This window comes from Orbicella faveolata, unplaced genomic scaffold (assembly GCF_042242905.1).
Source record: "Orbicella faveolata isolate gen_17 unplaced genomic scaffold, um_ofav_v1 contig_12, whole genome shotgun sequence".
Lineage (NCBI taxonomy): Eukaryota > Metazoa > Cnidaria > Anthozoa > Scleractinia > Merulinidae > Orbicella > Orbicella faveolata.
This window is the reverse complement of record NW_028301539.1, coordinates 29,522,064-29,549,970: the sequence shown is the minus strand read 5'-3', so window position 1 is coordinate 29,549,970 and position 27,907 is coordinate 29,522,064. Positions and strand designations below refer to the sequence as shown.

Here is a 27,907-nt window from a genome sequence, read left to right as displayed (position 1 = left end):
CGTGATCTAGCACAAAAAAAAATTCTTGGTGGCCAAATATCTGCAAATAAAGTTTATTTCAATCAAATTATTGTATATAATCTTTGACCTTATCTAGCCCCAGGCTTAATTTTTCCGTATAATTTAACGCGGGGACCCAGGAATTGTATGATTGAAATCAGATGTTCTCCAGGAGGAAAGTTAAGGGAGAAAAAAATACAGAAAATTAACACATAACCCGCCAAGAAGGTATATTGGGTCCATCTACAAAATTTAATAATATTTGTTTTCAAATCTTCAGTAAATCTACATTTTCCTCATTTATTGCAATCGTTTATCTCTGTGTGTTTTCTCCCCTCACGGTATCGAATGTGAAGGGAAGAAATTTGTAGAAACTGACTTGCAGTTTTCAGTAACAAGTCTTGTTTTTGCAATTTTCTTTACTCTCCCGCTTACCCCCTTACCCCGCTTACTTACTCCCCCCCCCCCCCGCCACCAAAAAAGAAAACAAGTTAGGCGGTAAAGGAAAAGAAAATCTTGAGCAAGCCTTTTATCCCCGACCTTGTGAATAGTGTTTATTAAATCTGAAAGATATTATGATTTGCTGATACAATATGAAGAGCTTGTTCTCAATAAGCGAAGTGTGAGGAACAAGACACCTGGGAAAATGATAGAAGTCAACTGAATGCAACAGTCCAGTCAATCCACTCACCTATAATAATTCTCTCAGCCTGAATTGCATGGGAAAAATTTGTCAAAAGGCTGGAATAAAGATGAAGAAAACTACTGGCGAGATATTAGATAGGCTCGATTTCTGCCGTTAATTCTCTCGCGTCCGATCTTTGTTCCTCCCCGGCCGGGCTTGTTTCCCGAACAGCGGCTGGAAATCGAGCCTAGATATTTAGACTGTTGCATGAGATGTAGCACTGCTAGTGGTTTGTTGAATGAAAGAAAGAGAAAACCTTTCGTCAAAAGGTGATGACTACATACGCGCAAGAAGCCGAATCCAACCGGGCGATTCCGTGCTAGTCCAATCCAACAGAGTGCATGGTTAACTTAATCATATTTTTATTTCAGCAAATTTTAAAAATGTTTAGTACCGTATATAATGATTCGATTTAACGCTCGGGGCGCTTATTTACTTTCGGTACCTCAAGGGAGGACGATTACTCGAGACGGGGCGCTTATTTCTTATTTGAGAAACAACCGAATGCTCAAAACAAAACTTGAAAATAAGAATCAGATCATTCGTTTGAAGGTATTATGCGCTCACATGCATGGACATACATACATACAACCTTTATTTATACATTGCAATGGACTTCTTTATGGACTTCCAGATCGAGATTGTGAAATAACTAAACTGCAGAGAGTACAGAACGCAGCAGCTAGGTTACTAACTTCGAGCCGCAAATATGACCATATTACGCCTGTTTTGCAAGAATTACACTGGTTGCCTGTTAGCTGGAATACATTTTAAAATTTTACTTTAACTTTTAAAGCACCAGCTTATATAGCTTATAAAGCACGCACACTATTCATTGCGCTCTAATTCAGGCACTATTATATTACATCCAGCAGGAAAACTGAAAAAATCTTTTGGTGACAGATCTTTTAGTATAACCGCCCCTACACTATGGAACGCGCTCCCAGCAAGCCTGCGTAATATCGACACTATTTGCCTTAAAACATATCTTTTTAAGTTAGCTTTTAGCCTTTAGCGCTTTAATTACTTTGTTGTTGCTAAATTTAGTTTATGTACATATTTAGCATATTTTAATATTGTAATGCGCTTTTGATCATTATACTATATTTTAAAAAGCGCAATATAAATTAATAAATTATTATAATTATTACACGATACAAAATTTCAAAGCTAACAAGCTTGTTGGGTCGTGTAATAAATAAAAAGATACGAATTTAAGGATAAAAAACATTCTTGTAAAAGATAGAATTTTGTTAAATTAAGTCAATAGTTAAAAATAGATAGAATTCTTAGGTCTGTTGTTGATTATTTGTGGGGCTAAAACATTAAAATTAAAATTCTTAAAAGTGTGACAATTAACAACATTTTTCAAAAAGGATTTCACGTCTTTGTACTCTAGCTAGTATCGATCCTTTGATCGTCCTTTAGCGTTCCAGAGGACAGCCCCTCTATAGGAAATAGAATTTTGAACGTATTTTAGAGGCAAAACCAGGAGCTATCAGCCCATGCTTCAGTCTTGAAGAGGATCTGCTGCCGCAGACAAGAAACTCTTCAGCTGAAGTGCGAGTGAGCATGCCACGATAACCCTTGTAAAAAAAGTTTAATTAAAGAACATTTATACAGATGTGTTTAAGTGTTCCACTTAAACAACCGTTGGCATGTCCGGTGAAAATCCAAAAATAATTCTAACAGCACGGCAGTGTAGTCTTTCCAATGTTTTAAATACCTCTTTCTGATTAACCCCACCCCAGACGGGCATTGGCGGCGTACGTAATGGATGACGGCGCTGTAATATTATAATGTTAGAATAGGGGCGCTTATTAATAAAAACTCGTTCGAAGGGGGCATTTATTCGAAAGGGGGCGCTTATTGGAAGGAGGGCGCTAATTCGAATCATTACAGGAACATATTCTTAAATATAATGCGTTACCAATGAGTAGGCGGGTAAGGTTTTAAGACATTTTGGGGGAGCTGTGGCCTCGCTTTTATTATATCGGTCTCGCTTTAACGCACGTATTCACGTGAAAACTCATCAGTGGAGAAGACCAGTGAATTGAGACTCTTGTATTTTTACCAAAAATTTCTCCTTTTGTAGTACATCTAGTGGACGAGTCTCTGCGCTTAAGTGCGGTTGTTAGCTCTTTTTGACGCCTTTTAGCACCACGAGAAACACCCAAACTAAACTCTCTATACGTTCAAATCGTACAAACCTTCAATTTTTTATCACTTTTTTTACTTTTCATTTAAAACGAGGATTTCAAAATTTGAGACCTTAGTTATCACACTAAAAACGACACTCACGTCACTCCATCTCAACACAATAAAGTTCCGCTTATCTTTATGTCACCTAAACGGAACAATTCACTTCCGGTTCGCTTTTTTTTCCTGAGGATTTCTGGGATACCTGATGATTATGACGTGTACAATAAACGAATCCTCTCCCACCCCCGAGTGATGTCACTTTGCAAAGTGGAATCGAGGCAGAATTTAACTTTAAACTTGCTTCACGCCAATTGGTCGATTGTGGGACAATTCAAAACACAACCATAGTTGCTATCGCCGCCATCTTTTAGTCATAGGAGTTCTGTGGAGGATCCTAGCTGCGAAATCTAAGCCATCTTGAGTGCATCGTGTCTTCTGAAGAAATCTTGGGTGCTTTTTAAAGTGCCACGTAATTCATCTATCGTGTAGCAGGATTATTTTTTATTTTCCGCCGAAGAATCAAGCGTAAACGGAATGGCTTGTGCTACTCTCAAGAGGTCGTATGAGTTTGATCCTCTTCTCACACCTCAACACCAACCTTCACCGAAGAGAAGGAGATGTATTCCTCTAAAGCCATCGACGCCACCTCCATCAGTCACAACAGAGTCCCATTTTCGGGGTGTTGCTCCTAGATTATCGCAAGGTATTGCGTAATTTTCATTTTAGTACTTGGTTTTCGAGCACTACGCAGCTTTGCAAATTATTGCATATTGCTTCGTTTGTTAACTTTGAAATTTATATGTACCTCAATTCTCCGACAGTATCTAATTCAGAGTATCTTTATTCACAGTAGCTTGTCTAATATCCGTTTCTTTAGAACTTTAAGGCAATAACGGACATTCATGGGCGAAAAATAATTCGTCTTGAAGTTGTCTTTGTTTATTCTTGCCTCGAAGTCCTTCGATTTGGCTAAGCTTTTTACGTCAAGGTAGTCATCGTTTGAAATTGCCAACGCGTTTTAAATAAGAGGCAGCTGAAGAAGGCTAATAATGCCTTTGTTTCTTTGATCTGAGTGTTCTTCAAAATGAATTTTTGCTTATCAAAGACCACATCGGTCTATCGTCGAAGTGTGGTGACGCCAAGATGAAAAGTGAGGTTGCACATTTCCCTCAGGAGCTTGTGAAAATACAGTAATAACGTACAAAATTCGTTTCATTTGCCGCCTTTCTTTACGCGTTTTGGACACAGGAAAACCGTAAATATGGATCGTGAATGGCTGACAAGTTTGCTTTTCAACATTTTTTCCCCCTATCGTTGCAACATCGTACAGAAATTTCAGAAATTTCTTGTAATCAGTGATGCACTGAAACGAAAATAGTGGGAGGAAACAACATTCTTTGAATCTGCGCGAACATTGAGCAGTTCGCTTTGAGCGTTCGTTTTCCAATATCTCTTCGGAAGAATCCACCCTAACAAACAAAGGATGGCATGTGGTTTGATGGTGCAAAAAGACGGTAGCTTTCAGCAGCAAGCTTGGCTTGTATACCATTGAAATGCAAATTAGGCCAGAAATATATTTTTCTTACAGTTTGTAAAGCGTGTATATTCTCACGAGATAAAGGCTATGTTCCAAGTTTGCCGTCATCCCTGAAAAAACTTGACATTTAAATTGTTAACATGATCAATCCATATCTTTTTAATTAAAGATGTGTTATGTTGATGCAATGAATAAAACTTTTTATGGAACCTTGTCACTGCCTTTCATTTATTTTCAGGCAGCTTTTAATGGGTTATTCATGGTTTAAAAATTGAAAAGTAGAAATGTTGAGAGAATTGTGATGTTTCTTGATTCAGCTTAAAATAGAGGAGAGTTTTCATATTGATTGGTTGAAACCAGAATTGAACAAACAAGTTCAGCATGTTAGTTTGACATTACATTTCAAAATTTATCTTTTTTTGGTTTATTGTTCGGTTTTCTTCCTGTGTTACAGTGTAACTGGTTGGTTTAGATAAATTTGCATTTAAGTATGTTTGAGTTTATAAGTCGGAATCATTGTAAAGGCAGCTATATAATACTACTCACTCTGTGAATCTTATGATATATTCATCATGCTGTTGAAGATGTTTCTAAACATGTTCCAAAACCAAAGAGCATTTTTGTGTTTTTAAAAATAATTATAACACTTGTGCTATCAAGGCCATTTGGTGAAAGTAAAATTGAAGTAGACTTGATTGTTGAATCACTGGCTATCTATTCTAATTTCAGATGCCACGTTGTTGTATTTCTGTAACACCTATTTATATGTGGTTATTCTCATGGTGGGATTAACACTTTCAGTGTGATGTGCTAAGTTCCAAAAGTAACAAGGGTTGTTATTTTTAGATGTAGCTTCCTTTTCCTATCGGTATTTTCACTGGGATGTAACTTTTGGGGAGACCGCGTTTTCTGGGGTAGCTAAAACATATACCAAATAGGCTGACCTACCTTGATATTTAGAAAGAAGGAAGAGTTGCTTAGCAAGGGTGATCTAAACAAGTACTAAAACATTTTGGTTCAGCTTATTATATCTGTTGTTTCTCATAACAAAAGGCCTATTCTCGGTTTTGGACTGGAACTACCTTGCTACTGAAGCTGATGTGGATGGTCTTTTCAAATGCTAATGATGATTATTTCTTTTTTAATGATATTCTACCACGAGAACCTCCATTGCAAGCTATGTTCCTGTCCAAAACCGAGAATATGAATATGGCTTATTCAAGTTAAGTCTGAAGTTCCTACTTTGGGGGAGGTTGCTATTTTCAGGAGTTCATCTCTTTCAGATCTCTACAGAACTTGCCTAGAAATGTTTTGACTTCACTCTTTTGCGCAGTGGCAATTACTCATTTGCATGCCAAAATACCGGTATTGTTGGCAAGCTTTTCTTTGACAAACCTCCTTGTTCAAAGATTAGACCTTGTCACAGAAAACTTGTCAAACTTACCAAACATGAAAAGTGACTGGGATAGCTAAATCTATAATGTAGAATTCTGTTGTAGGAAAAAATGATGACTTTAAAGAAAAACCTGTTAAAGGAACATTCTGATTGGTTTACGTGGGCAAAGGCTATGAAAACCTTTCAAGGAAAACGCACTGTTCATTTCCACAATCCCATTGATATCGGATATCATGTTTGACCCTTAAACTGTACTTAAATTTGTTGGTGTATGACCGAAACTTCTTTAGGTCTTACTCGAAAGTCTTTGGCAATCTTTGGTAATCTTCAAAAATTTTTTGGAAAATGTTTGGGGACATTCGTGTGGCCTTCAGATAATTTTTGGAGAATCTTCTGAAATCTTCAGAAAGTGGTTGGAAATCTTTGGACAATTGTCAAAAACGTTGTTATCACTACATTTATATAATAAACAAAATAATACAAGGTTGCTTGTAGACATGGAATATGTAAGTGCACCCATGTATTATCCTCTAAGTATCTGCTTGAGGATACATTGATTGTTTATCAGTGGGGTTGTTTAGGGTTATTACAAAGTTGATACAGGTACATCGTGTGAATGGAGTCAAAAGAAAGAAGCCTGGTTCTTTGTGCTATTTTTATAGCGGAGCTCCTGCGCGCCACCCCATACCTTAAAAAATTTGGCAACCCATTGATCTCAAAAGTGACTGTTCGTATGTTCACTTTTAGGCTTGGCTAAATCTATATATTAATCGTTTAACTACATGTACTATCATTAGCATGATGTAAACAATTTTGTTGTTGTTTAGATCACGTTTCAGCCAGCATCCATCAAGAATGGAAAAGACTTCAGAGACGAAAACATCTCAGAGTGCCGTGCCCAAGCTCTCCAGAAATGAGCACTTTCTCTTCATATTCACCAGGATCTTCACCGCCACGCAAAGATCAACCCCTCTTCACTCTAAAGCAAGTAACCCTAATCTGTGAAAGGATGCTAAAAGAAAGAGAAACACAAGTGACAGAGGAATATGATAAAGTCTTGAGAGAAAAACTTGCAGGTGATTGTGATTTTGGTTAGCCAGGGAAAAAACCCAGTTAAGTTGTCAACATGATTTTCCTGCTGAAAAACAATAGAAGATCGTTAAAATAGCTATGGCTTTCTCCTAAATTGTGGTTCTAATTTTGTGGGCCATTTTTGCTTCAGTTATTATCTTGCCAGCCTATTACTGCAATCTGTTTCTTAAAAGGTGTAGAAAGCTTTTTTCTTTGCTACCATAGAATTGTGGAAATGCTGAAAAGTTTGGGAGAAGTATGACATAGTTCCACAGGTTTTCTTGTTCCTCAACTTTAACTTTGTTTATTTCACATTTTTTAATTTTTAATTTTGTGATTGAGATAATACAATGTAGTTGTCCATATACATTTGCACTTGTTTTAATTGAGTTTCTTTGTTTCTCCTAGAACAATATGATGCATTTGTTAAATTCAACTATGATCAGGTTCAAAGGAGATTTCATGAGACACCACCAACATGTAAGCATTGTATCAGCAATCTGCTCCTACTTAGGCAGCAATAACTAGGGGTTTCACTAAGGGCCAGACACTGGGCAAATTGACAGGCTGTGAGGTTAATTTTGTCTAGAAGAAAGTTTTTCTTAAAAAGAAGTTTGGTTCAAACTTTCTTGTACATTTCTGGTGCCAAGTTTAAAGAACACTGCTGTAATATTTCTAGAGTTATTCTCAATTGAGTGTTGTGCTGTTTTAGTGAAACCACCTATGATGTCATCACTTTCCTCATTTGCGTAATACAGAAACGTAAATATCTCTAAAACGAAAAAAGATATTCCAAAAAGGAAAAAGCCATTCCTCTTTACTTTGAAAAGCCTTTCAAATAAGGAGCAATTATTTTTTACTTCATAGGCACTTGTACCCAATGTGAAAAATATTCAAAGTACACAAACCCTTCATTAGGCAGCCACCACCCATTTTCCCGAGGGTGGCTGCTTAATGGGGGTTCGTGTATGTTGCTGGCTTTCACTGTTTCTTCCTCCACTTATGATTAGTTACATTGCCTTCTGTCTTTTTTTTTTCAGATGTTTCATAGAATTCATCCTGAGCTGGCTCGGAGGAATCATCATTGTCCACTTCCAAGTAGTTCTCATTTCTTGAACCAGTGCAGCAGGGTTTACAGAGTTGCTGCATGGTTAATCATGAACAATTAATTGACAATTGCAAATGACTGTTTTCTAAATGATCATCAGGAACTCAATTCGTTTTTAATCTTGTCTTGTTGTTGTTCTATTAGTGTATACAGTACATATTTAGCACCAGATATCAAATGTTAAAACCTTCTATACTGAGTAACCTTTGCTTTATAACATTGACCAACTAGGTACTAACGTTCTGTCTTTCCATTTACTGTATTCTGATCCTCTTAAACTTTGTTGTTCATTGTTATACATGTAAATATGTTTGTAAATATGACCAGCTGATTAGTTCAAGTTGTAAATCTTCTGTGTTAATTAATCTAGAATTTTAGTGTCAAATCATAGTCCGGTTGTCTGTTGACATTAAATTGCATTTCGCTGTTAGGAGCAACAGGAAAATAAAATTTATTCTATGCCTTACATGTTTTACTGCACATTTTTCCAGTTTTTTGATTATTTTTTTCAAGTGATATTAATTTATTGAAACTAACATGCTCAATTACAAAAGGCCATTTCTAAGTTGCCTTTTGACTCTGGGTCAAAACCATTCATATGAAAATGTGTTCCCCTACTGGTTCATTTTCATGGAAATCAAACCCATTTTCATATGAAAGGTTTTGCACCAGAACTCGTATTGAGACCGAGGCACAAGCTTACTCAGAAATCGCCTAGGTATTCTCTTCCTTCTCCTGCATAGCAAGTGAACCTGCATTTTGTGCAGCCAAAGTGCAGAAAACTCAAATTCTTGCAGGAACGCTTGTCGTAGAGGCTGTCATCCCCCTTACAGATGAACTACTTCTCTTGTGGTCATTTACCAGCAACCATTACTGTCATTCGATTTTCTTTCTTTCATTGGGCAAGAGCCCACAACATGACCTACAAATAACTGCTTACAAGTGATGTTCGGCTAATTTGTAATACCATCTAAATGTGGTTTGCTTCTTGACTGGCATCAGCCACAGTGAAATACTGTGTGCTTTAATATGTGAATTGATTGGCTGGGTTGCATTGTATGGTATGTATTTATTATGACAGACTGATACTCGACTGTAATTAGAAATAGACCTTTTTAGCTAGGGCGGTTTGTTTTCCTAGAACAGACCTCGTGATCTTCTCTGGAGAATGTCTCTTGTCCATCGAAAAAATTATTTATTCATACCCACGAGTCTATATAAAAATTTGAAAGCTAGAATTATCAAGAGTATTGACATGTTGCATGGTTTGAAATGGGGCAACAAATCGCCCAAGCTGAAAAGGTCTATGGAAGCATTTTCCCCAATCAACTCGGATCAGATTTCGTCTAAAGAAGGCAACACGAATTTACTTACAGCTGACGTACGTTTGCGTTGCATATCGACTGCAAAACCAGTTTTGACAATGGTGATGAATAACGATGAATCTACAATCCTGGCCAAAAGGTTTTAGGACACTTACCTTTGTTCTCTCTTTTTTTCGTGGAAACTGCGAGAAACCAACACTTTAAAGTCATAGAAATAGCCTTACAAAAAATTTTTCCCCTGCCCCCACTGAACAATGTTGAAGTTCATTGATTGTAGAATATTTGTGACATCTGTGGCTCCTGATAACCAACATTGTCCAGGAAGGGAGAGGGGTGGATTGAAATGCTATTTTTATAGAAAATGAGAAAGTGCACTAAAGTTTTGGCCAGGATATTGTAGTTTTGACTAAATTATCTCCCGTCCTTGACATTTTTCTCACGGAATTTGGATTACAATGAAAGTGAAATAAAATGACTGACAGCCCAATTGCTATTTGCGTCAGTACACGAAAGGTTCTATAATAGAAGGGCCGGCACCTTCCATATTCTAGACTTGAAGGGCGTAAAGTGTAAGTTTACTTTTTCAATCGTGACATAATTTGGAGTCGCGCGTCCCGCAAACTGAAAATGCTTCGAGATCTTGTGAAACCAAAATTAAGGGAAGGATATTTGTCCCATGATTCTAAACCGCTGAGCCACTCATGCCGCAGGACCAAAACTGAAGTTTACTCAAACAGATTATACTATGCAGGACACGTATCGCAATGTTAATGAGGGTTTTTTGCTGTACCCGCTGGTATAACGGAAGCAAGGTTAAATATTTGCCTACACGTAGTCATGCGCATAGCTATGACAGTTGTCCCATTGACCTCTGCATTAGCGCTGCGGTGCTTTACCGACTGAGCGATGAAGACCTTACATTGGGAGCGGGCCGATTTATTTTGAAACAGAATGAATTAAGTGCGCAAGTACTAATGAAATGAAGATGTGACCAGCACGCACAGTAAATCACATTTAAACCGGCCAAAGGGCTTCAGAGATAACTTGTGCCTCTGTTTCTAAATGAATCTTCGTGCAAACCTTTCATGTGAAAATGAGTTTGATTTGCATGAAAATGAACCTGTAGTCGGAACACATTTTCATATGAATGGTTTCGCTCGAAGACTCGTTTTGACACGGGCAAAAGGCAACTCGGCAAAGGCCTAGACATGTAGTCATTTGGAAAACTGCGATGGTCACGTCTTCATTTCACTGGTATTTTCGCAGCTCACATCATGTACAGAACACTACCATCCACATTACCCCTTTACTTTAACCCCACCCCACTGGGTCATCATTAAACTGCGATCAGACGTTCTTTTTTCTTTTCTTCTTTCTGTTTTTCTCGAAAGAACACCTGATCGCCGGTTAGCTCATCGTCCATACTTAGAAATATCGCTACCGCTCTTGTAGATTCTTGCTGCCAGTTTTCAGTGAGGGCTGAAGAACAGGAAGCAAAAAGAGTCAAAACTGATCGAGTTCCGCAGCTCAAAGCATTGCGAAACAAGGTCGCATATATGTCAAGGACAAATTTGTTTCCACGACGACAGCCCGCGGCGAAAACCGACCGAAACGTCCGAAAACCCCACCGAACACGCTAGCTACGCGGGTTACTATAGCAACGAAAAAGAAAAAAAGAGTCGCGTAGATATTTAAACTAGATTCTAAAAAATTACAACAATCAAATTCAAAGAGTTTGTTACGGGCATAAACCTTTTTCTTTTTATTCCGTGAATAAACGGAAAAAGCGCGTGGTTAGGCCAATATTGTCAACTTTCGCATCAAAAATTGCGTGATCGGTTTCAAATACAACCACGGTTCAGTTTCCGGTGTATTTCCGTTACGTCATCGGAAGGAGATCGTGGATTCGTTCGTGCCGTTCGTGCAGGCTTCGAAAAGCATGCGTATTTGACGGAAGAGGGCCCGCGAAATATCCCGATGACATTGTATGGAAACAAGGTGACTGTGTGTTTGGGATGGCAAAGTTTTCCGTCAGGAGGCACTCTGATCCTTTCTACGTTCTCGCACTAAAGGAGGCCATCGTAAAAATATCCGCTCAGAAACAGTGCCCGAACGAAGGTAGGATTGTACGATCGGTTCTTCAAGAATTTGATTGGAGTAAAGCAGAGATAGTCAAGCAGTTGAAGTTTGCGGTTAAAGATGGCTTGATTCTTCAAGTCACCACGTCCTCTAGCCACGGTAGTACTAAGGGAATCCCTCAGACAGCTTACAGGATTCTTCGAAAAGACGGCGAAGACGATGTAAGTAGTTTTTTTGGTGATTTTTTTTCTTCATGATCGACAACACGCGCAGGTTATTCGCGCAGGAAGTGGTGTCCCCAACTCCTCTTGGACGGCTTCTAATTGTTTATGTATTATAAGCTTACTAAAGCGGGGGCGTTTCGTTGACTTGGCCGATCTCTAACTTATTGTGCCGTCGGAAAATGGTAAGAGATGGTAAGCATCTATAAAGCGACCGCATTCGTGGCCACATATCTATCTATTTTAGGTTCTGTTTGGGCAGAAACACTTCAGTGATTTCGACACATTCTAACCCGACGATGCAAATTGTGATTTGAACAAAACAAGAATATTCATAACATGAAAAAATACAAAAGCTTCATTGAGAGAACGCTCATGCGGTCAGACTTTAAATAAGCTCATTTGTTTCCCAACGCGACACTGAACGCGGAGAAGATTTGTTTTATGTACGTGTCGTTCAATGAGAGATTGCATGTGTAAAGATTCCGGTGAATTGGGCTTTCCGCACTGTACTTATCATGCAGATGAGCTGTGCTTGTGTCTTATTGTTGTGTTCCACGTTATTGAAGTTTTTGCATGAATATTTATTGTATTTGCGCTCAACTTAACCATTTTGCCGCCGAATGACCAAGTGTTAGCCTTATCGTACGGCTAAAATGGTAAACGCGCAATGTTTCTTATGCGTGATGTGGTGAAGTCATCCGGCATTTTCGGTTTTAACATCAGATAGCCAAATGCGTGTTGTTCTTGGTAATTTTCGATGCTCCAGTTTAGTTTGTTCACTGGTTACGGCTGTTAGGTTCATTTGCATATTTTTCCTTTGTTTCCGAACGTTCCACTTAGGACAGATCGCAATGAGACATGTGAGCTAACGAACAACCACAGCAACGGAAGACTATATTGAGTCATCAATGCGAACTTAAGATTGGTATATCAGACATTTCTTTGCAGTTTATTAACCGGCTTATAATCTTATAAAATGGTTGTACTTCTAAAGAAAGGATAACTTAAATGTGTTTGGGGACGGTCATTTGTTACGGTAAATAAATGCACTAATCAGCACTTGTTTGGCTTTCTGATCATTTTAGAATGAAGAAACAATGAATGTCTTTGTTTTACTTGTATTGTTTAATAAGCCAGTATCATATTCATTTACATCTCCCACCTGTTTTAATGTCACAATGAAGATTTTGGTGTATTTTCCAACCTCAACCAGTTTCGACAGAGAAGTCTTTATGTTACTTCTTTTTAACAACAAAAAATACTTCCTTGTTGCTCCTTTGAGAATTACAAGTTTGTTGTGGATTTAACGTCATAAATAAGTTATTTTTCATTTGATTTGGTTGATGTTACCTTGGTGTGCTGGGAATGCTGGATTTGCCATAACAGTTTGATTTTGAAAAGTCAACTTTTATTCAGTCAGTAATGCTATACACAAGGGTGCTTCACTCTCCTATCTTCCTGGCAAGAATCTTTCAGATTATTACTTCTTACCTGACAATAAGTCAGTCATGAACATGGTGCAGGGGCTTGCATCTTCAACAAGTGGTATCCCTTAAAATCCCATGTTAAAGCCCCCCCACCCCCCATTTATATGCCCCCCCTCGATATAAACCCCTCTATCATTGCTAGCAAAGATATTATTCCAGATATAAGATTTAAGTGTGTTCCTTTTGCGTTTCTTTAAAAACATCAAAATTTTTAATTGAAAGTTATAGGCTAATAGGGTAACAATTACCCAATTAGCCTATAAAGCTAACATGCCATTACATTTAGAGCTATAGTTATTATAGCTCTAAATGTAATGGCATGTTAGTTTTACCTTAGAATTCCAAAAGTAACACCCCCCCCCCCCCCCCGGAAATAATGGCTCCCTGAAAGTAACGTTAATTTTTTACCTTCCTACTGAACCCTGAAAGTAATGGTTCCTCCGAAAATAATGGCCCATCTGAAAGTAGCGTCCCTTTGATGAAGTCACCAAAAGAGAAACTCTCTGATCTCAAGTGCAATGCAAATGGGGAACTCTGACTGCAGGACTGAACTACAGTGGCCCACAGGGGCAGTACAAGAATATTTCTCCCAGTACACAAATATTTATCCCAGTACAAAAACATCCCAGTACAAGAATATTTATCCCAGTACAAAAATCAGTACAAAAATGTTTATCACTCATGAGATATCGAGTTGAACACTTAAAGATAAAATGCGTATCCACGCGTGGGCATGTAATATCCTCATTTTGTACTGGGACAAATATTTTTGTATTGGCATAAATATTTTTGTACTGGGATAAATATTTTTAAACTGCCCGTGTGGGCCACCGTACTAAACAACTTGAAGAATTATTTGCAATTTCGTTTCGAACTTCACTGAATTTTTCTGGAAATTATGATTTATGGGTTGTGTTATTTTGTCTGGCAGTACATTCAAATGATACACTGTAATATAATCAGTTGCATCACAATAATAAATGCGATGTAATAGTTTCACCCTTCAGCACCAACATTTGGGACCTTCTTTGTTTATACAGTCTGCTTTGGTTATGTAGGTAGTTAGGAACACACACAAATGGAACTTTTAATTTCATGTGTTATGTTTCCGCTTTGTCTGAAATGACTGTTACTGTGCAAACGTTTTTTAACCATTCGAAGGTACCGGCTACCAGTAAGTAGCAGCCCCTTTTGCCTGCTGAATCTGAAAGTTGTGGGGGCCATTACTTTTGGAACTCTAATTTGTTTCTCAGAGACAATTTATTTCGTCGTTTCGAAACCTTTTTTTTATTCCGCTTATATGCCCCCTGGATATAAGCCCATCCAAAACCCCTTATGAAGTTATATACGCCCACTGGGCTTTAACATGGGATTTTACAGTTTTTGGTTTAATTTGCATCATGCAAATGGTTGTTCACTAAATTCAAGTACTATGTGTACCAGGCAATTTATATTTGAGTTGCAATATTTTTTGCTGAGCTAGTTGCCTTAAAAAGAATAAATTTTTTGTTTCCTATCATTGAATATATTAAATCATACTGGGCGGAGAGATCAAGTTACTGGCATGAAAGTTAAGTGTGTTGCTGGAGAGTATAGGACAGATTCTGAAGCCTCTTGATATTGCTTGAAAACACTAATGATAAGGTCCCCCTGCCTCCAGCTATGTACTGTACAGCTAGTTTATGTTATAACTATTAAGGCTACACCTTTGATGCTCTTCAATAATGCACCTACCATTGTTAAGGCTGGGGGGGGGGGGGGGACCCCTGGGCATATGTGGGGCATTTAACTTTTCAGAAGAATATTTGGTCAAAATCCCCAATGTCAAGGGCCTGAAAAATGGGTAACATCATGTCACATATCCCCACCTTAGCATAGCACTGAGGCATAAAGATCCACTGTTACAATTAATTTTTAGACCTAGATGTAGGAGGGGAAGGGAATATTTCTGAGTGTGGTGAGCAGTGGTGGATCTAGGGGAGAGGCCCTGGGGGCCCCGGGGGCTCCTTATTTTGGGTAAAAAAAAATCACAGAAGGAAGAAAAGCCAGCAGGGCAAGCAAAACCCCCTGCGTCCCCCTCCTTAGCTCAAGGTCTGGATCCGCCACTGGTAAGTTTATAAAATGGACTTTGAATAACTTTATGATTTATGAATGATGTACTTGTAAGGTGATTTGGCAGCTCCAATTTACAAACCACTAACTAGTATATATATATATTTTGTTGTGTATTTTGATAGGATGAAGTACAAGCGCAAAAGAAAATGCTATCATCAAATACACATGACTGGTACTGCTGGGACTGTCACAAAGCAGGGGAAGTTATAGCATGTGATTTCTGCCCGCGTGTATTTCACAGGAAATGTGCGCATTCTGGTACTGTGGCCAATGGGAAGTGGAAATGCCCATCTTGCCAGGTAATTAGTAGAACTTGATACTGGGCAGGAGAATGTTTTGCACTTGCTGTTAGGGATTTTGTGTGCACTGAAATTACTCAAAACAAAGCCACCAATTAAGTAAATTCTTTGTGAGCTTGAACCAGTAGCAGTGAGTGTAAAATTAGCACAGAATTTTGTTGGATGAGGTGGTTGAGGTATTAACACTGCAAAATTATCTGTCTAAAACAGATTATTTGTGTAAATATGAATGTGTTTATTTTAGACTAATACTGCTGGAGTATAATCAGATTCTGTCTGGCATCTCATCTTAGTTTAATCCTCTGAAGTGCTTTTCTATATTTAGTTATACGCTTTGTTTTACAGAACAAGACAAACTATTTTTAACTTTTACATAGCATTCTGTTGCCCAAGACATATTTGCTAATATTGAAAAATATTGTTTTTATAGCCACAGAAGCTGCCTGTGTTGATGTCAAACAAGACACCTGACCAGCTAGCAAAACTTCTCAAGTTTACATTGGAAAGAATGAAAGAAAAGGTACATGTACAACGAATACAGTCATGGCTGCTATAGTCAGTGAAAATGTTACTAATAAGTTCAGTTATTCCAACCTACAATTTGTCGAGGTTGGTCTGGCTAATTCTGTTGTGCTTGGCTGTTAAATCTAATATCTATGGTTTTATTTCACCTCAATGTCTGTTTCAACTCATCTCATTTGTATGTTTAGAGAGCTTTGAAATCCATAAGATGGCTGGGTAACGACTACTGGAGAACTAGTGGAGGTTAAGAGAACATGTCACTAGCATTTTATAATGCCTAACATGCAACCAATCACATTGCAAGCTATAAATGTCATGCAAACAGAAATGTCTGTGAATTTTAATTGAGACCACCTAAGTGAGTACTGTTGTTTTACAGGCTAAAGAATACTTGGAGCCAATTTCCTTGGAAGAACATCCAGACTATGAGGACTTCATCTTTAAACCAATGGATCTTAAAAAATTAGAAAAGGTTTGGCACACTTTCTGTTCGCCCTAAAGTAACTTATACCTTCCATAACTTCATGTAGTACTGACTTCCTCCTGCTTTGGAAGATAATCCTGTAGAGAGTGTTTTTCTAAAGCATATGATTATATTATCATTATAAGCATAATTCTGTAGCATGAAGCAACAACTGCTTCATGCTACAGTTCTCTTGAATGAAGAGTGGAACTCTGGCTCATTACAATGACGTGCCTTGGCAAAGGAAACTGTTATTGGCCAGCACTGTTCTCATTATACCTGTCACTTCTGACAAGTATAAATAGTAGGTTCTTGAATACTTTTGGAACAACCAAACTAAATGCTAAGCAGGGGAACTGAGGGAGGGGACCTGCAAGTAACTTAAGAGGTTTAACATTTTCAAGACCTGTTTTGCATATCAGACTGCTTTGTGGCATGATGTTTTATTTTACAGCTGGTAGATAAAAAAACCTTCAAGTCTCCAAAGGAATTTAGAGAAGAGTCACAGTGGATGTTCCATAATGCGATGATCTATTTTGGAGGTATTCACTAAATGCAGCAATCTATTCCTAACTTCTTGAAATTTACGTTGTTTGTAACAACTTCTTGTTTTACATGTAGCAGTTCAGGAATGTATCAAGCCTTTGATTACACAGTCATTTTATCTTCTTTTCCCTTTTTCACGCTCCTGTTCTGCCCCTTTCCCACAATCTCTCAGCCCAAAACCCACTCTTACTAGTTATAGTGTATGCAATATTGTCAAATGTTATCCATGAAATGTGGCAAGTCAAGTCAGAGCATTTCGTTTATCTCATCCACCTTTATTCACCTTTCATTCAGTCATTTCCATTGATTTCCAAGGTTTTCAAAGCTTTAACTCCATTTCTGCTCACTGGGGTACAGGACATCCAAAGTTCTGTGATCTCCTTCCTCTCTTAATGCAGGAGATGGAGATATTGATGACATGACCTCCTCCACTGGTGTCTTTTTTTTTTCTTTCAAACTCAGGCCACTATTCGACTCTAGTGTTTTCTCTTATTGCAGATGATGATGACATGACGGATCTTGCTGAAGCCATCATGGAGGACTGCGATGGAGAGGTTAGTGAAAAATTCTTTCCTGTTAAGGATGCCTGGTATAGTACTATTTGTTTGATAAGGCTGCCTTTTAAATAAAATATTGTAATAATTGGTTTTTATTATGGTTCAATTTTCTAGCTTGAAGAAATGATTCGATGCCCTGATTGTTACTTGATGTCTAATACACGATCCAAAAATTGGTTCTGTAAGCCATGTGTAAGTAGAAGTGTTGTCAAATGTTATTCAGGTATATATGTTTAATATTTTTCCACAAGTGCATATTGGATCCAAAATGATTGATTGCCAATGGCTCAAAGCCAATCAAAACTCTGGAAATGCATAATCCAATGTAGTGTGCACACAGCTGTTTACTCTCCTAATAATACACTTGAAAACATTACTCGATTCTGGTTGGCTAAACATGAGTACAGTTTTCATGTAATACCGGTGCAAATTTCAAAAACGGGTGCAATTTTGAAACACCAGTGCAAAGTACAGTCAGTGGAATCCCAATTTCTCAAACCCTCATTTTTTCGAACCTCCCGATAACTCGAAGCAAAAGTCGTTTCCGTCTCCACAGTCGAACTCTGTAATTTTATCCCCGATTTCTCGAACTCTCCGACTTTTCGAACCAATTTTTGTTTCCCTGGGAGGTTCAAAAAATCGGAATGCCACTGTACAACGATGATTTTAGAAGTTAGTACGAAGATACTCGAAGTCAACCGACGGTCATCCTACTATTTCAAAGCTATTTCAAATTGCACGAGCCCTACGGGTCCTATGGGCTCATGCAATCATGTGATTATCTATACTGAAAAAGGCAGAGATGAGAGGAGAATGAAGAGGGTTGTACTCCGGCTTATTTTCGGCTCGTTATCGTTAAGTAACCAAATTGATTGATATACAGTCGAACCTCTACACAACGGCCACCTTGGGGAAAGGGGAAAGTGGCCTTTGTCGAGAGGTGGCCGTTATGGGGATGTATGAGTGTAGCATGACTTATCTACACCTGTTTTTTCGGGGGTGAAACATTTCTTTTCTTAAAAAATGCTTATTTTAGCATATAAACTGTACGTAACACAATCAAAATACATCAATGAAACAGAAACTAAACAGAAACAGAGACTAACGAAGCGTGTGACGAATCAAGTTTGGTGACCTTTTACAATAAAAGATGAAAATTTGTATGCACCGTTCGTCAGTTACGGGTTAACTGGCCGTTGTCGAGATTTTGGTGGTCAGAACGCGTTTTTAGTAGCCGTTGCCGTCGTGGAGAGGTGGCTGTTGTAGAGAAGTTAAAATTAGAGAGAATGTATGGACTGTCAACCGGAACCAAAAAAGTGGCCGCTGTAGAGAGGTGACCATTAGTGTAGGTTCGACTGTACGTAGAAGCGGAAGTGTCATTGCAGAATTCTCTTTTGTTGTAGTACTTTCCTCATGAGCTTGTGTGGGCAAAGATGACAGGGGAACCTCCTTGGCCTGCTAAAGTAAGTTAACGCATTGCAGTATACTTCAAGCAGGGGGGGCTGGCAGCTACCTTTGATCTCGCCGCTTTTCTGGTTTCTATGATCGCCCCAGTAAAGAAATCTGTCAATCATTTGAGAACCGTAACGAGCATGCGCACAACGCGAAAATAACGCGAGGTAACCGAAACATGTTTCGCCGCCATTTTTGTTCAGGGTTTGCCTTCGATTCGATAACTTTTTATTCGCTGTTAGCAATTTTTAACGACAGCTCTGAGGCAATCAGGACTAAGGGAATCCAGGACCAGCTTTGGGCTATTTTCCTGGCGAGCGTGGTTGCATTCTTGGTTGCCTGGAGAGGTTTTTCCGTCTCAGGAAGAAAACGAAGCTGAAGTGTTTATTTTGCTGTGGAAATTTCATGGTTCATTACTTTCCATCTTCACACCGAGCAATTATTCTTCCCAAATTTCTATGGAAAATACCGATGTCGAACTGTTTCATGTCTGGCATTATATATCGCGAAGCCTCCGAACGTAAGTCTTTAAGATATTTCTCAACTGTTCAGAGTTGTACATTTAAACTTGAGCTTACATTGACTACATTAAACAAGCTTTTCTGTCTAAAGTTTTTTCCGTCGTAACTTACTTTCTTATGAAAGACTGCATTTACTGTATGATTTTCCTGTAGTGTGTTGAGTCTGAAGACTTTCTTTCGAGTAATTTAATTTAATCATGAAACTTGAAGGCAGTTGCAGATCAGTCAACAACATTGAAAATAGCTACCAGTTTGCGTGTCTCGATAATGCAGTGATAAATTATGGAGGTTTTGAAACCTCCATCCCTTACTGTTCAGTACCAATGTGAACTCGCAAATTTGAAATCATTTTTCCGCTTCTGCATATGGGAATGTCCAAAATGGACTGTTTGCTAGACAGACTCAATGTGAACCTTTACTGGGTTGAGGTATTTCATTTACAAGTTATTTACCCGTGAAAATAAAGAAAGCAGCTTCTGCTCACATGCTTTGGCATAATTTGTACTGGTGATAAGCATCAGTTTTATTTGTGTGGTGGGAGAAAGCTCTGTAATACTTCTGGATATCAAAATAGGGCTGCCATATACTCATCTGCTGAGGGAGATAATTTATGAAATAGACCCAGGGAAGGAAAATGAGGCCATGTTACCTGTAGTTGAGTGGTAGTAATGAGGTAAGCAGGTAAAATGGTCATTCATCCAGATTATTAATTACTAACTTTAACTTGGGTAAACCTGAGTCAAAAGAATCTCCACAACATTTGAAATAGGCCAATTTTGAGACTTGGCTTTAAGGCTTTCGAGAATAACAAGAAAAGACGTCAAGCACAGGGATCTGTAACAGTCATTTAGCCCCCAAGTCTATTAGCCCCCAAACATTTAAACTCCAACCAGAAGTCAATAAGCCCCCTACCAGAAATAAAAAAACTGTATATATTTTTTTCCTTAAGCATGAGTAAGGGGCTAATCGGCTTGTGGTTGGGGGCTAACTGGCTAGGGGCTAATCAAATGACCGGTAACCAAAGGATTTGTTTTATTCCTCTAAAGCAAAAAGATGAGTAAGGATTTTAATATATCAACTCATGATTTGGCCCAACGTGTTGATTATCAGTGGCTTGTTCCTGTAGTGGAAGGATAGCTAAATAAGACAATAAGGCAGACTAATATAAAGTCAGACGAAGAAGTCTTTAATAGTACTTGTCTCAAATGACAATTCTTAGTGCAAGAGAGGAGCATGAACCCTTTGAAAACTGATTGAGAGGTGACATAAAAAATTAGTCCAGAAAGAGCAACAAAATGAGGTGGTAAAGTCAAACTTCCTGCACACTCTCCATGTCAACGACTTGATTGGACCCATTATTTAAGCCGTTAAGTCAAGAATATTAAAACAAAAGTCTAAGGATTATGAAGAAACAAAAACAATCAATGACGCAACTATTGTGTTGTAACGACAAAGAGATGGTGATGAATTCTCAATTCTGCTGAGGGACCTATCCAGTATTCGCTTTCATAAATAATGTCAGATGCTTTGCCTGAAAGTGAAACAGACCTCTTGTAGTAACGTAACAGAAAAATGCCGTACCCACTGCACTCACTATGAAACCTACTTTAACCCTGTTAGTTTAGTAAGTGCAAACAAAAAAGGGTCACGAAGCTGTTAAGAAAAAGCAACCCTTGCCATCTGGGAGTCCGGAAATAGAGAAATACTTCAGTTTATCCCGTTGATAGGACACCCAAAAATGCTCATGCCTGCAATCTGGCAAGGAGGAGATGGACGTGGCTGGGTCACGTCCTCAGAATGGATCACCACTCACATCCACGAATTGCTCTCACATGGGTACCTGAAGGCAAACGGAAACGGGGTCGACCGCGCGAGACTTGGAGAAGGACTGTAGAAAGGGAGCTGGAAAAGGAAGGTTTAAGAACATGGGCAGCAGCAGCATCGGCTGCGGAGGACAGAACAGCCTGGAGGCAGAGAGCTTACGGCCCAATTCTCCACTTGGAGAACGGATAAATGATGATGATGCAATCTGGCTCACACTGTGGAGTTCCCGCTCGCGAGGGCTCACAGGTTTACGTTGGAATATTTATCACCGATGCCTCGATCAAATGTCCAAGATTTAGATGCAGGGCAACTGAAGCTTTTTCGTAGATGTTTGAACGTGAAATATGCACGACGTTTACAAAACTTTACAAACGCATCAGGGGCACCCAACGACCGTTTTCTCTCTAATGCTGTTAGATGCTGTTTTAGGCTATCTGGAGTACTTTTAAAGCTCTGTAGGTTAATTTTAGGTTGCACTAAAAAAATTTTATCTGTTCGGATATTCTAGGGGAACTTGAGTATTCTCGAATTTATTAGGGCTTTTTTGTCCATTTCCCGAAAACCTTAGGTCTTATCGCCTTTCCGAAAATGATAGCTGACCTTTTTTCGCTACTCAAAACGACATTTTCAACAGTCCGAAAACAACAGACATTAAATTTCTCATATCACGAAAGTTCGAGGTGCCAATTCTCTCAAGAAAATCAGAGGGGATTAAAGGCCTTCCGAACAGATAACTTACCGAAACGATCCGTTGGGTGCCCCTGACGCATCGCGCTCACGGAAGTCCGCCATGTTTGTTTTCCACAAACCAGTACTTAGTCTTGCTCGGCCAAATTTCTTAACTGGGGCGATCATAGAAACTCGGTTCCAGGCCTCGCTGCTTGCCCCCCCTGACTTCAAGTAATATTTGAGTTATTGAAAGACATTCTGAATGAATTTTTTGAGCCGTGTCCGAAATAACCGTCCTGAATATGAACGGTAAACAAAATGGGGAATATGACAAGGGTTTGCCGTCTAAAAGTTGTTTTGACGTGGTTTCAGTCCGTTTCACATGGATGTAAAGGTCCTAGATGTAACGCTTTCTAGCTGTAAGTAGGATAGGATAGGATAGGAAGCCTTTATGTCAACACCATGAGTTTTAAAGCTAAAAGCTTGTGGGGTCGTGTATAAAATAAGTAAGTGTGTTTTAATATCTTTTGGTCCTGCATGGATACAGTAACGTCCCTTTTACATCGCAAGTCCAGAAAGTGGTCAAGAGAACAGCATATGGTAGTCAACAGAGAACGTAGGGTGGGTCTCATTAGCCATCAAGAAATACCAGAATCTAATAAAGTAAATATAGTGTTCAATTTTTGGACTTTCTCTTTCAGATGCTAAGCTGGAGTGAAGACAACTCAAAAGCGCTCGTGCGGTTCTTTGGGGCTGCTCATCAAAGGTATATTCGTTTCCTTAACGTTATCAAATGATGGTACGCACGCACGATATCACGTTCTTGCGAAAACACGCGTGTGCCGAATCACGTTTTACCATCTCACGCACTTTCACTATCTTGAGATTATGAATGGTGCATGGAGGCATGAATTGTGAATAAAGGTTAGGAGAGGGTGGTGCACGTTTTACAGAAGTTAGCTATAATATCACGTTGCTCGTCATGATTAATGGTCAAAACAAATAGAATACTGAAATGTCCGAGTACACGTTTACCAACAGGGCCTGGGTCGGCCGGAAACACATCATGCCAATCACGAGCAAACCGGAAGTGAAAAAACGATCCCAGAGGTGGGTCCAGGCTAATGACGAGATGAAAGAATATCAGAGACAGCTGGCTCTTTTATACCCTGACGCCAAGCAACAGGTAAGGACTACACAATCATTTTGGTTTGTTTATTTAAAAGGAGCTCAGTCACGGTATTTTAAGTTATTTTGGCCAGGAATGAAACTACTTTTAAATTAAAAAAAAAATTAAAATTCTAGTGTACTAGGAAAAACACAAAGGAGATTATCATAGTAATAAACTATAACAGAACAAGGATGGTTAAGGAGGCAGAGGATTAACACGGATTACAAACGACGAACATTTAGGGTAAATCTTTCAAGATGCGTAAACCGTGACTTAGCTCCTTTAAACGTTCAGATCGAGGTATTTTACCGCTGGTGATGCGAGAGTTTGCGTACACAGACTGACTGACTTGTCTGTCTGTTTCAGGAATCGACGCCTTGTCGTAAAACTGAGACCAAGGAATGCCAGACCGACGTACAGTTAAACGAGGAAGATAAAGAAAAGATAAAACAGTTAGAAGAACAGGTTCGTCAAAAAAACGAAGAGCTTGATTCGCTGACATCAGACCTAAAGTGCGAGCGAGAGCGAGCGAAACAGCTGGTGGAAGGAGTAAAACGGAAGAAAGAGGAGCAAGACCAACGAGTGTTGCGTGACAAGTCTGTCAGCGAACAAAAGGAAACGTCCGAGAACTGCAGCAGTAATAGCGCAACTATCGACCTGTCCATGACAAGGGACCAGTCCAGTGTTATTAAAATGTTACAGGACGCGCTTGAACGCGAGCGTCAAGAGAAAAAAGAACTCATTGAGAAAGTCACGCGAGATTCGCAAAAGAACCGTGAGCGTGATATACAGCAAGCCGTGAAAAGAGCCGTGAACAAGGAAAGATTGGAGCGAGAGCGGATCACGGACGAGGCAGTGAAGAAAGCGGTGGAGAAATGTAAACAGGACAGAGAAAGACATACACAGAAAGCGCTGCAGATGGCCAAGGAGGAGGCTGAGAAATCGGTGCAGGAGGCAGTGAGCCTGGCCAAGAAGAAACAATGGTGCGCTAATTGTCGGGCGGAGGCTTTTTATCCGTGTTGTTGGAACACAAGTTATTGTACTTTGGAGTGTCAGAAGACTCACTGGTGCACGCACAGGTTCCATTGCCTGAGGGTCGCGTGTAACTGCAACAGAGATGGCCCTATGACGCGGTCGTGACGTCACAAAGTCGGTTTCATGGACCACTGTCTCGACAGTTTCGCGTCAGACGTTACCATGGTTATGCGCGGGGAATTCTGGGAGTTGCAGTAAATCGCTTTATTTGTGATAATGGCGATGTAACATGGTTTGTTTGTACAGCGGTTATTTCATGCCTTAGAGCCTGTTCACACTGACTAATCTTTTTGAGTTAAATCGAGTACTAAATTTTGCAACCTAGTGCAACCCCGATATAACCAGTAAACTTCATTAACATCGATGATCGAGGCACGCTTATAGCGAACGCCGAATTTCGGTCCCAGAAAGAAGGAACCAGGACCTCAACAGACAAGGGAATTAGTTGATGACAGCTATTTTTAGTTCTGGATAACAGAAAGTTATCGATAACTAAATATCTAATTCGTGACTTTGCGGCAACTTATCTTGTCTGTCATCATCAGATAGTCGTCCACTATAACGCCAAACCCTGAACGCTGACATGCCCAGCTAACACTACTTACCAAACTTTCGTGTTAAAAACACACTACCAATCGATAGCGTTAGCTTCTAATTAGTGGAGGCCCTGGGTCTCTCCTTCGCAGCTGTCACAGCGATTCCCTGTGCGAGACCCATTAACATCTGTGAAGGAAATTGCAGAAATGTTTCCAGTAAATTGGAGTTCAGCTTACAAGTCGTTCAAAATAGGTCTTGCCACGCTGTTTGTTGTATCAAGGTTGCACTCAAATCGCTTGGAGCTTAACGTTTCAGCGGTTGCCGCATGGCAAATTACTTTCAGCCAATCAGGTGCTCATTTATGGCTCCCATGGTTGTTTTCAGTCATTGTAAAATATTCTTATAGTTATGTCTAAAACAGTTTGAATCTTAACCTCCGAGGGTAACTTTTACGTAATATTTTTTATGTTTTTTTAAGTAAAGTAATGTAAAGTCCTTCATTTAAAACACGATTGTCGTTTAAGCACTACATGCTTGGGGGGTCGTGTATGTAATTAATTATCTAATTATCTAATTACCTACTGATAAAACGAATGTTGTTTTGTTTGTTTGTTTTGTGTATCCGGTTTTCATTTATACAGTTTTATCGCAATTCAAACTACTTTGGTGTTCAAGCGAACTGATGTCATTTTTTTCCTTGGTGACGCTTTATAATTCATTCTTTCTCTCTTTAATTCGTATGGCTTTTGTTGAAGGATTCCAATTGGCAAGTGTAAATATTGGTACTATACTATGTATTGTTTCAGTTTTCCCGAGACCTTTCTCGGCTGGTCAACCTGTTTAGGTGAGGTTGCAAATAAGAACTTTTCTGAACACCCACATAGAAATTTAGGCAAACATCTCTGTGCTGAGAAAGTGCGTAGTTTAGTTTATTTTCCATATTTTTAGACGGATTGTACATAAATTGTTTTGCAAGCGCATCAAATTCTTTGCCCTTCAGCGACAGTTGGAGCTGTTATGTTGTGGGCACCCTTTTGTTTTGAACGAGAAATCATTTTGACATTAAAAATTTATCAATAGTTTCTCAAGCATAGGGTTGTGGTGTCAAGTAATGTGCCAACCCCGAGTGTCAAAAAAAAGGAAAAGAACTCTCCGTTGATCCCTGAAACGTTTTTGCAACCGTGATAATGAGCTTTCGTTTTTCTACGAAATCGTTGTATGTCCAAATATCTATTTTTATGATCCCATCGAAAGTAGAGATGTGTGTAAATATTCTTAACACGACGTACTGTAAGTGCATGCCATAAAATTATGACAAAATCTAATGTAGGGGCGGCAATCGATTAACGTAAAACGTATGTATTTTGATACAAGATCAGATACAAATGCAGTATTTTTAAGATCATATTAAACATGGTTAACTAAATAGGTAGCAATTGTTTTCTATCCAACCGAAATGTACAGTTGTTGTAGCCTTTCTGTCCTAGTATCCTTGCAGGTCAGTTTTACCGTGCAAGTTCAGTTGCAAGAGTGCGTTCAGATCATCGAAAAATCAGTAACCTTTTGTCTCAGTGACCTGAATTGTCAGATTGTAAACACTGATAACTTTACCATGAACTGGAAACGAACTGAGTTGTGGAGTTTTGTTATGTTGTGAATGACTTTGTATAGTTCGTAGTGATTAAACCAATCCTGTGTTTGGGACATCAAAGGTTGTGGTGACTTGTTGTTGTTATTGTAGGTCAGTTGAATCAAAGTCAGTGTTAAATGGCCACATACTCTTGCAAGGAGACACATTGATCTATGGTTACCCTGCACCAGATCACAAAGTAGTGATGTACCACAAAAAGAGAACTTATTTTTTTCATTTAAACAATGCGAATTGGTACAGGACTTGGAATCATCTACAACCTTTGATGTCATTTTCTGTTCACTGTACATTTTTGTTATTAGGATCATGAACACGCCGTAACTTCATACAAATATACCAAAGTACAATAGTTAGTTTGTTATCTGAAATTGCACAGATATTTCTTTAAAAGCTGTAATTCAGAAGAGAGATAAGAAATACCGTGCGTTTGTTTAAGGCCTGTCCGACTCCTGTTCGACGACCGAATAAGGGTCGTCGGGACGTTGTCGGGTCAGCTTGAGACTTACTGAGCTCACGGGAATTGCGGGCTCAGCTTACTGTCGAAAACCTTGTGACTTGGCACAGCGGTTCCCTTTCGCACGAAGAATTATCGAGTGAAATAAGCAATTGGATTAAAACAATTTTTGTATGAGGAAGTGTAGGTTTCTAGGCATAAATTTTGACTTGAATTTAATGTAAGCTAATATACACATGGTGCTTCACCCAGCGAAATAGTTAGCGAAGTTTTAAGTTTTGAAATCTTAGTATTTATAAGTAGTATTTATTATTGGTAGTATGAATATACACTTCGTAAGAATCGCTGCTTGAGCGTTGGGCTTGGCTCTATATCTTTCAGTCCTATTTTCGAAGTTCGACGTCACAAGCGATCTTTTTGTTTTAACCAGTCATTGTTGATGTCATCTTTGGCCAATCAGGTCCCACTTTGAAAACACGTGACACGGCTAAAGTGGCTGTCTTGTACTTGCCGTGGGCTTATTGTTCCACGTTTTTCCTCGCTTGACACTGTCTCACTAGTTCTGGTTGACTGATGGTGTGATTACTTCGTTAGTCATCAGATATCGTGGTAGCATGAGTTCTGCAGGAGCCTGCCAAGCCATCAAGTAGCTGGGTAATACGTAGAGATTGGTTGCTGTTTGCAGTGAATAAAGTTAGCCGACAAAATTATATTTGTTACTGGGTTATGCTTGTGGTTCTTTTGTCTGCAGAAAAGGGGATTTGCCAGGCTATTTTTCTGAATCACTTCGGGCGTGGCGCCCCTCCCTCATTGATACGTCGCTGATTGCTTTTACCCCTGGTCTCCTACGGGGACCCATTATGGGGTAGGGGAGTTGGTGGTATTTAAGAGGCGAACGCAACGAAATAGCAACCTTTGAAGTGCTGTTTTGACCGAATTGATTAACAAAGCAAAAGTTGATAACCGTGCCGGACTGT

General features: G+C 39.1%; 2 protein-coding genes across 2 annotated transcripts; both read left to right on the top strand.

Moving 5' to 3' along the window:
- Positions 1-3,260: 3,260 nt before the first annotated feature.
- On the top strand, positions 3,261-8,465 carry LOC110060462 (akirin-2-like). Its single transcript, XM_089283225.1, has 4 exons — positions 3,261-3,590; positions 6,648-6,896; positions 7,300-7,371; positions 7,932-8,465. Exons 1-4 carry the CDS (start codon positions 3,422-3,424, stop codon positions 7,940-7,942), a joined length of 501 nt encoding a protein of 166 aa, XP_089139351.1. The 5' UTR covers positions 3,261-3,421; the 3' UTR covers positions 7,943-8,465.
- A 2,660-nt stretch (positions 8,466-11,125) lies between these two features.
- On the top strand, positions 11,126-27,640 carry LOC110060458 (zinc finger MYND domain-containing protein 11-like). The gene is made up of 11 exons (XM_020767241.2): positions 11,126-11,624; positions 15,352-15,528; positions 15,959-16,048; positions 16,430-16,522; positions 16,968-17,055; positions 17,558-17,613; positions 17,731-17,808; positions 19,020-19,079; positions 22,784-22,848; positions 23,124-23,268; positions 23,620-27,640. The coding sequence occupies exons 1-11, from the start codon at positions 11,340-11,342 to the stop codon at positions 24,391-24,393; spliced, it is 1,911 nt and encodes a 636-aa protein (XP_020622900.1). The 5' UTR covers positions 11,126-11,339; the 3' UTR covers positions 24,394-27,640.
- The last annotated feature ends 267 nt before the right edge of the window (positions 27,641-27,907 follow it).

Excerpts from the sequence above, each read along its gene's own strand:
- LOC110060462 (XM_089283225.1), top strand. The coding sequence starts at position 3,422 with ATGGCTTGTGCTACTCTCAAGAGGTCGTATGAGTTTGATCCTCTTCTC. Across the intron at positions 3,591-6,647 it reads TGCTCCTAGATTATCGCAAG|ATCACGTTTCAGCCAGCATC; the intron begins GTATTGCGTAAT and ends GTTGTTGTTTAG. Across the intron at positions 6,897-7,299 it reads CTTGAGAGAAAAACTTGCAG|AACAATATGATGCATTTGTT; the intron begins GTGATTGTGATT and ends TGTTTCTCCTAG.
- LOC110060458 (XM_020767241.2), top strand. The coding sequence starts at position 11,340 with ATGGCAAAGTTTTCCGTCAGGAGGCACTCTGATCCTTTCTACGTTCTC. Across the intron at positions 16,049-16,429 it reads TGGAAAGAATGAAAGAAAAG|GCTAAAGAATACTTGGAGCC; the intron begins GTACATGTACAA and ends GTTGTTTTACAG. Across the intron at positions 17,614-17,730 it reads TGGAGGACTGCGATGGAGAG|CTTGAAGAAATGATTCGATG; the intron begins GTTAGTGAAAAA and ends TCAATTTTCTAG.